Source organism: Lolium rigidum, chromosome 4, assembly GCF_022539505.1.
Source record: "Lolium rigidum isolate FL_2022 chromosome 4, APGP_CSIRO_Lrig_0.1, whole genome shotgun sequence".
NCBI classification, from domain to species: domain Eukaryota; kingdom Viridiplantae; phylum Streptophyta; class Magnoliopsida; order Poales; family Poaceae; genus Lolium; species Lolium rigidum.
This window is the reverse complement of record NC_061511.1, coordinates 176,702,036-176,711,663: the sequence shown is the minus strand read 5'-3', so window position 1 is coordinate 176,711,663 and position 9,628 is coordinate 176,702,036. Positions and strand designations below refer to the sequence as shown.

General features: G+C 38.8%; 1 protein-coding gene across 1 annotated transcript; it reads right to left on the bottom strand.

The window, feature by feature from the left end:
• Positions 1–2,134: 2,134 nt before the first annotated feature.
• On the bottom strand, positions 2,135–7,095 carry LOC124706409. The gene is made up of 4 exons (XM_047238073.1): positions 6,708–7,095; positions 6,428–6,487; positions 3,344–3,410; positions 2,135–2,513 (listed from the first exon to the last, which is right to left on the bottom strand). The coding sequence occupies exons 1-4, from the start codon at positions 6,869–6,871 to the stop codon at positions 2,430–2,432; spliced, it is 375 nt and encodes a 124-aa protein (XP_047094029.1). The 5' UTR covers positions 6,872–7,095; the 3' UTR covers positions 2,135–2,429.
• Positions 7,096–9,628: the final 2,533 nt, after the last annotated feature.

The window sequence follows — 9,628 nt, the reverse complement described above, 5'->3', positions numbered from 1 at the left end:
GCAGGTTCCACGTTGGCGCCGGAATCCCTGGTGTTGCGCCGCACTACATCTCGCCGCCATCAACCTTCAACGTGCTTCTTGACTCCTACTGGTTCGATAAACCTTGGTTTCTAACTGAGGGAAACTTACTGCTGTACGCATCACACCTTCCACTTGGGGTTCCCAACGGTCGCGTGCTGTACGCGTGTCAAGCTAAATTTCTGGCGCCGTTGCCGGGGATCGAAGGAAAGCTACACCATTTCCTCCCTCGTCAACTACACGCCAGCAAGTAAATTTCTGGCGCCGTTGCCGGGGAGATCAAGACACGCTGCAAGGGGAGTCTCCACATCCCAATCTCTTTACTTTGTTTTTGTCTTGCTTAGTTTTATTTACTACTTTGTTTGCTGCACTAAATCAAAATACAAAAAAATTAGTTGCTAGTTTTACTTTATTTGTTATCTTGTTTGCTATATCAAAAACACAAAAAAATTAGTTACTTGCATTTACTTTATCTAGTTTGCTTTATTTACTATTGCTAAAATGGGTACTCCTGAAAATACTAAGTTGTGTGACTTCACAACCACAAATAATAATGATTTCTTATGCACACCTATTGCTCCACCTTGCTACTACAGCAGAATTCTTTGAAATTAAACCTGCTTTACTAAATCTTGTTATGCGAGAGCAATTTTCTGGTGTTAGTTCTGATGATGCTGCTGCCCATCTTAATAATTTTGTTGAACTATGTGAAATGCAAAAGTATAAAGATGTAGATGGTGACATTATAAAATTAAAATTGTTCCCTTTCTCATTAAGAGGAAGAGCTAAAGATTGGTTGCTATCTCTCGCCTAAGAATAGTATTGATTCATGGACTGAATGCAAGGATGCTTTTATTGGTAGATATTATCCCCCTGCTAAAATTATATCTTTGAGGAGTAGCATAATGAATTTTAAACAATTAGATACTGAACATGTTGCACAAGCATGGGAAAGAATGAAATCTCTCGGTTAAAAATTGCCCAACCCATGGATCGACTACTTGGATGATCATCCAAACCTTTTATGCGGGACTGAATTTTTCTTCGCGGAACCTATTGGATTCAGCTGCTGGAGGTACCTTTATGTCCATCACTCTTGGTGAAGCAACAAAGCTTCTTGATAATATGATGGTCAATTACTCTGAATGGCACACGGAAAGAGCTCCACAAGGTAAGAAGGTAAATTCTGTCGAAGAAACCTCTTCCTTGAGTGATAAGATTGATGCTATTATGTCTATGCTTGTGAATGATAGGACTAATGTTGATCCTAATAATGTTCCGTTAGCTTCATTGGTAGCTCAAGAAGAACATGTTGATGTAAACTTCATTAAAAATAATAATTTCAACAACAATGCTTACCGGAACAATTCTAGTAACAACTATAGGCCATATCCTTATAATAATGGCAACGGCTATGGTAATTCTTATGGGAATTCTTACAACAATAATAGGAATTCACCCCCTGGACTTGAAGCTATGCTTAAAGAATTTATTAGTACACAAACTGCTTTTAACAAATCTGTTGAAGAAAAGCTTGGAAAAATTGATATACTTGCTTCTAAAGTCGATAGTCTTGCTGCTGATGTTGATCTTTTGAAATCGAAAGTTATGCCTCATGAGAATCTTAATAATAAAATTGTTACTACAGCAAATGCCATCCAAGTTAGAATTAATGAGAACTAGATGAAGAAGCGCGCTTCGCCGCGCCGCCTGCAATTCATTCTATCAGAGCATGGCCGTTGTGGTAGCACAAATCGTTCTATCATAGCTTGACCGATGTGGTAGCACGCGTTTAGGTTGTCACTTCATCTATTTATGTGCATAATGCATACTGTAGACCAGGGGCACATTAAACGCTCCAAAAAAACACAACACATGGACCTACGGTAGAACATGCGACACTGCAAATGATGAGTTATTTTCGTGAAAAATTTCCCCTCTGTTAGGCTTATAATGTCTTTTCTGGAGGGCACAAATATTGCATGTAGAATAAAATCACCAAAGAAAATTATGCCATCTGTTTTGAGAGAAACAATATACACCGCAGTATAAAGATGTGGGTCATATCAGGTAAAGTAAGACATGAAGCAATTATGTCTAGGAAAAAAGAAACCAGTACAGACAATAGAAATATTTGATTTCCTGAGAAGGTTCTTCATATTGCATAGGAGCAAGCATTATAACAACAAATGATCTTGATCAAGATCTTGTGATGTTAAACTACAATAGTTTCATTTTCCTCTGAGAACTACAATACAATATACATAGTGTACATAATTTTTAAAATACCATGGTGCACAAAGATCGCCATATCACATCAATGTATTTTCCAAACCTGGATACTCAAGTTTTAATTGCTTTCATACAGGAAATAAAACAACTCGACGCAAAAGGGTCGACGTTGGCCAAAATCATTCGTGACATCTCAGTATCCTCAGAGGGAAGGTTTCAGCAGCAGATCTAAGACGATCCTCTTCAGTCACATGACAACCCATCTTCATTTGTACATATCCAAGATCATCATTAGTTAGAGAAATCCAATCAGATTAAAGTTATTCAGTGAGTGTAGAAACAACAGGTAGATCATGCCTATTCAACATTGCGGCAGTTTGCTATACGAGTGATGATACATGACCCAAACCCAATACGGAATATGTGCTCTCTTTTTAGTAGGAGCACAACATTTTGAAAAGCTCCACTGTGCGACGGCTTTAACTTGAAAGCCAAAATCTTCTTTATCTCTAGTGTATCTTTGAAATACTACTCAAAGAGAGTACATAATACACATGAATCCACGGAGCATAGGCTTATTGTTCAAGTATATTGCAGAATTACATGTTATTACGTATATAAAGGAGATCAACTCAAGATTCACATAGGTCAATGGATGCATAGCAGGTACTGGAGAGGATATTGAACACTAAAGCAAGTTAATCACTCACTAACATGCATCATTATCATGTCTATATTTTTCACTTCCGATCTCGAAACACAACCTTGAAGTGCTAAAAATCATTCTCTTATGCACAACAACGTGTTAAAATACTATTCAAACTAACATAAAATGTTTTTTCTACAGTCAAAATAAAATAAAATGCTTTTGCATGAATGGAAAATGGGCCATAAGACTGAACTCATGTTTTCTGCTCAAGCTATTTTTTCTCTCTCCTTCAAGTCATAATACGACCAACTTAATTTCTCTTTTGTCGAGTATTACTCCCTTACTTGTAAGGTCTAGCTATTTGTATCATAGTATAGGAAACTGATCTTAGAACATAAATAAGATCTCGAAATGATGATGACTAAACATGAAATTTACATTTACCTCTAAGGCTTCATCTTTTTGCCAACTGAGAAAATGTTGAAGTTCGGGATTATACTCTTGCATATCACTAATTTGTGAAAACAAAAGAAAATAATCAGTTCAAGACAAACAACAAATACTAAGAGATGGATCACTTGTTACAGTAATATTAAAACCCTTTGGTTGCTTGCAAGGAATCTTATCAGCCATGTTCTTGGAAAAGAACTATCAAGAATTTATTTTTAGAACACAGTAGAACAAAAACACAAACAGTTAGATGTGTTTAATTTCTAGCTAAACCTACTACTCTCTCCGGTCCTATTTCATTGACTCTGATTTAGCATAAAGTTGTACTAAATTTGAGTCAAATTAAAAGAGACCGGAGGGAGTACATGGCTTCCTTTTGTGTACTCAATGGGAGATGCATACTAAGAACTCCATTCAACATTTAAAGATAAAATAAGTTGATTCAAATCATCATGTTTCACTACGATACATATAAATGAGTTCTAGATAACAACCCTGCCGATGTACATGAAAAGTACAACACTCATGAAGCACCAACCAATGTACCGATTGACTGGTTCTATATGGTACTGTGAGTTCAACACCCTTTCAAACTCATAAAAATGCTTTAAAGAAAGCTTTGAACTAAAATAGCACTGAAAGCAAAAAAATTCATGGCCACAAGAGAAACTAAGCATTGCAGGGAAAGGAAGGGTGAAGAACACAATAAAGGTAGCACCGTAGAAGTATCTATGATATATCCTATAAATCTATCAAACCCAAACTCCACGAAGCATGAATACTTCCCTGATATGTAAATTCTCATTGCAATTCATGTCTAATAAGGGTATACACAATACTTGCCACGATATGACCCCCCCATATACTTGACGTAGATGGAAAACCAGAGACCTGCAGTGCAACATCCCGTATGACCCCCCATCGATACTTCCCATGATACTCGATGCAACCAAACCCTTGTTTGAAGGGACAAACGTGCCATCCACCCTCCCTACTGCAATATCTCTCCGGGTAATGCTTTCTTAAGATGTCAGAACATTGGCTTGATCTTAAGATGTGGGAACATTTGGTTGATCATTGCACAGCCGGAGCAACAAATTCTTTGATAGAGTGAATAGAGAAATACATAAAGAACATGTATCGATGAAAGAGAACTATGTGCTAAGTTAGTAGTTATTTGCACCAAAAACAAAGAAGTGTATCAAAACATTAAATCAATCAATTAGCAATGATAATAGTGCACTTGTATTCTCCCATGATATAATCAGAAAAAAAATAGCACATCTTATTGTAGATACTACATGCTGCAATGCTTTTCTCTTTAGCTAAAACTATATCAAAAATCAATCTACTATGAAAGTACCTTTTTCTCACTTCACTTGTTTCTCGGAAAATAGAAAAATTCAAAATAATTTAAGCATTTATCCTAGTAATGCTTGTGTGATGATTGGACCGCTTTGAAAATTCACTGAAAGAAGTACATCGTTATATTATTTCCTGACGCTTTCAGATTTAAATATCTCCAATTGTATGCTAGGAGTACACTACTGAACTTTCTCTTGAGGCGATAGAAACTATCAAATGAATCATACCATTATAATGGAAGTGATTTACTAATAAAGAGTATCACCAAATTTTGTTATTGCACATGAACCTTCTGCATAGAGCAATTATATGATTGAAGTAGTAACCCTCAACATTGCATCAAAGGAAAGTTAACTCCCATGAAAATATTCACTCCGTTCCGGTGATAATTTCAATTTTAGCTTATTTTTCAGAAAATTATGCCCTCTCAAACCTCATATGCTACTGCCAAATAACAGAAATATATCCATTGACTATGACTAAATGGAATAATGTTTTAGTACATCCAGGCCCTGCCCCTATTGAATCCATGTTCAAGTTTAAATTCAGTTGTTGCATGACGATTCTACTAAGAGAACTAATATTGAGAAAATCTACCAAACCAACACCTTTGCAAATGTCCATATGCTTCTAGTCGATACGCCTGATGGTCAGGTGCTCGTTGTGTGCGCTAGTGCCCTGCTGGCCATGCACGCCGTGGCGCTCCGGCAAGCTAGGTGACATGTAGACTTTGTTGCGCTAGTGCCCGGATGGTTGCGCATGCTTCCACACTCACGTAGCACCACGTGGGACGCCGAGCGTTGCACCGTGCTCAGGAACGCGTGGGTATTTAAGGAAATCAATAAAATTTCTCATGTGAAAATTATTTTTCAAAATTATCGAATAGCACAAAATCCCTTTCAAAATATATTTGAATATCAAAACATTTGACAGTACGCACTGTATTTCATAGGGACAAAAAAATTATATATTATTTGAATTTGCTCTTGATTACAGTACTTATAATTATGCACTCTTACTACATGAATGGCACTGTTTTATCAGATATGAGTTGTATATTAGTTTGTGAAATTTGATTAATGCGAGATGAAAACAGAGCAGATGCTTATTATAGTTTCAATGGGGGGAACTTTTGTGTTTGTTGATTTTAATGTAAATGCCAGCATAATTTTTTTATCCGGATGACATACAACATATGTGCAAAACAAATCGTTGATGTATACGAAACATAATTATTGCTTCTTGGTGTTAAAAAAAAAATCCTTGATTGCATTCAGTAAATTGGAGGACAAAAAACGCACTAAGAAATTCGAAGAGGATCGATCTAGCGAGATATAATACACAAAGAAATTCAAGGAGGGAAATCTGAGATATTATTATTACAGTATAAATTTCTAAACTTGGAAGATGTTAAGTGTGCCTATGAAAATAACAGACGAAGTAAAATAATGAACAGCATGCGTGTGCATTGTACAAATGAAATAATGAACATGGAAAATCATCATAGTGAAAACTAAATAAATAGATCGAGCATACGGTCATAATTGTTTTGCGGATATTTGCAAATCTAATCCCACAACTATACATATATATCATACATCACAGGAGCATAAATCATAAAACATAAGCATAAAACAAAGCAGAAAAAAGTTGTACTGGAATAACGTTTGCCCATGTTGAAAATTTATATGGTCCTTTATCTCAGTATATTACCTATGGTCCAATGAATCATGACCAGAGATCCCTTGGAAAGAACAGAGCTGATAGCAAAGCCTGCAAAATAACACTATGCATCAATAATACTTCTGGCAATACGCATTTGTTGTCGCATATGTAGATAGCTAGCATAGCATGTTTTGAATTCAGAGTGCACTCCCAAGATACCAATATACTAAAAGCTGCAGGAAACAATGCAGATGAAACATCAATGGACATGGGGGAAGGAGAGTTACAGTCAGCCTGATTTCGGGCCTAGACATCAACAAATTCTTACCTAACGATTAGAACTCGATAGCTGGTGCTCACCATCAGGTGCTGCTGCCGTTCGCCACACCATGTGCACCCGGCTGCTGGACATGCTGATCTCCTTGCTGTAGTATTAAACACAGCATGCCTGCTCAACTTCTTACCTCCGTCGCCTCTCTTTGCACTCTTCATCGTCCTCAATTCATCGTCGCGCTGCACCAAGCAGGCCGCCACGTGAGATGCATGCCACACCCGAGTCTGGACATCAATACGCCGTGCAGCCTCGCGTGCGCCGTCACACCCGAGCCGCCGCAAGCTCTGCTGGGTGCTGGCCCCGACCACCTCATGCAGAGCCGCCACACGCCAACTGTGCTGCGTTTAACTCACCGACGCCGAGCCGACCACATGCGGCCGCGAGCAGCAACCGGCTCTGCGTCCCGCGGTACTCACCGCGCCCGTCTCCTCCGACTGGCTACCGCTAGCAAGCGCCACCACCGCCGCCGCGGACTCGATATTCAGCTCGTACGCGCGTGCGCGCTCGAGCCTCGTGGCCGCGCGCCGGATGTTGCCTCCCTCTGTTCGCTGGTCGATGACACCGCCGGCGAGCCACTCGCGATGTGTGCCTCCCCTGCGTAAGGGGAAAAGGGCCGGGCGAGTCTATCTGGCGAGCTTGTTCCTAGGGTGGGCGCCGCCGAAGCAGAAAAGATTAGAGAGGGGGGAGGCGATGCTGGCGATTGCCGCCGGCCAGAAAACCTAAACTTATTTTACCGGAGAGCAGGGAGCTCGGGAGGATGAGGACGATGGGATCAGGGGGAGATGAGATGCGAACGGAAAAGAAAATAAAGGAAAGGGTTGTCGGTGGTGGCCCCACACGGCGATGCGGGCACCGTCCAAGCCCTGAGAAGGCAGGGATTGCAACAGCATTATATCTTGTAAATAATATAAGATTGATGGCCGAATTGCGTGCTAGGTGGGAAAAAGAAGAAAATGAAAAAGAAGAGAATATAGCTAAAGTTTGGACTATTACCACCACTAGTAATGCTAATGCTACACATGTTGCTGCACCTCCTACTATTACTAATAAAAGAATTGGTGTTAGCAATGTTTCCACTTCTAATGCAAAGCGCGAGAAACTGCCTGAAACTGCTAAAACTGCTGAAACTGCCTGTGATAAAACTGCTGAAATTTTTTCCAACATTGGGGATGATGATCCCATTGCTTTAGATTATAATGGTTTGAATTTTGATGATTGCCACATCTCTGAAGTTATAAAGTTCTTGCAAAAACTTGCTAAGAGTCCTAATGCTAGTGCTATAAATTTGGCTTTCACGCAACATATTACAAATGCTCTCATAAAAGCTAGAGAAGAGAAACTAGAGCGCGAAGCCTCTATTCCTAGAAAGTTAGAGGATGGTTGGGAACCCATCATTAAGATGAAGGTTAAAGATTTTGATTGTAATGCTTTATGTGATCTTGGTGCAAATATTTCTGTTATGCCTAAGAAAATTTATAATATGCTTGACTTGCCACCGCTGAAAAATTGTTATTTGGATGTTAATCTTGCTGATCATTCTACAAAGAAACCTTTGGGGAAAGTTGATAATGTTCGCATTACCGTTAATAATAACCTTGTCCCCGTTGATTTTGTTGTCTTGGTTATTGAATGCAATGCATCTTGTCCCATTATATTGGGAAGACCTTTTCTTCGAACTGTTGGTGCTATCATTGATATGAAGGAAGGTAATATTAAATATCAATTTCCTCTCAAGAAAGGTATGGAACACTTCCCTAGAAAGAGAATGAAGTTACCTTTTGATTCTATTATTAGAACAAATTATGATGTTGACACTTCGTCTCTTGATAATACTTGATACACACTTTCCGCGCCTAGCTGAAAGGCGTTAAAGAAAAGCGCTTATGGGAGACAACCCATGGTTTTTACTACAGTAGTTTATTTTATTTTGTGTCTTGGAAGTTGTTTACTACTGTAGCAACCTCTCCTTATCTTAGTTTAGTGTTTTGTTGTGCCAAGTAAAGTCGTTGATAGTAAAGTTCATACTAGATTTGGATTACTGCGCAGAAACAGATTTCTTTGCTGTCACGAATCTGGGCTGTTTTCTCTGTAGGTAACTCAGAAAATTATGCCAATTTACATGAGTGATCCTCAGATATGTACGCAACTTTCATTCAATTTGAGAATTTTCATTTGAGCAAGTCTGGTGCCTCGATAAAATTCGTTAATACGAACTGTTCTGTTTTGACAGATTCTGCCTTTTATTTCGCATTGCCAGTTTTGTTATGTTCAATGGATATTTCGATTCCATTGACTTTCAGTAGCTTTGTGCAATGTCCAGAAGTGTTAAGAATGATTATGTCACCTCTGAACATGTATATTTTGATTGTGCACTAACCCTCTAATGAGTTGTTCTAAGTTTGGTGTGGAGGAAGTTTTCAAGGATCAAGAGAGGGAGATGATACAACATGATCAAGGAGAGTGAAAGCTCTAAGCTTGGGGATGCCCCGGTGGTTCACCCCTGCATATATCAAGAAGACTCAAGCGTCTAAGCTTGGGGATGCCCAAGGCATCCCCTTCTTCATCGACAACATTATCAGGTTCCTCCCCTGAAACTATATTTTTATTCCATCACAGCTTATGTGCTTTTCTTGGAGCGTCGGTTTGTTTTTGTTTTTGTTTTGTTTGAATAAAATGGATCCTAGCATTCACTTTTTGGGAGAGAGACACGCTCCGCTGTAGCATATGGACAAGTATGTCCTTAGGCTTTACTCATAATATTCATGGCAAAGTTTCTTCTTCGTTAAATTGTTGTATGGTTGGAAACGGGAAATGTTGCATGTGGTAGTATATAATAAAATACTTGTAGAACATTCAGCTTTGATAACTTGATTCTTTGCAAATGTTTTGAGATATTTAGATGGTAAGGCTTGCTG

Coding starts and splice junctions, on each gene's coding strand:
- LOC124706409 (XM_047238073.1), bottom strand. CDS start 6,871: ATGAAGAGTGCAAAGAGAGGCGACGGAGGTAAGAAGTTGAGCAGGCAT. Junction 6,488..6,707: donor TATCGAGTTCTAATCGTTAG/GTAAGAATTTGT, acceptor GTTATTTTGCAG/GCTTTGCTATCAGCTCTGTT. Junction 3,411..6,427: donor CATGATTCATTGGACCATAG/GTAATATACTGA, acceptor TTCACAAATTAG/TGATATGCAAGAGTATAATC.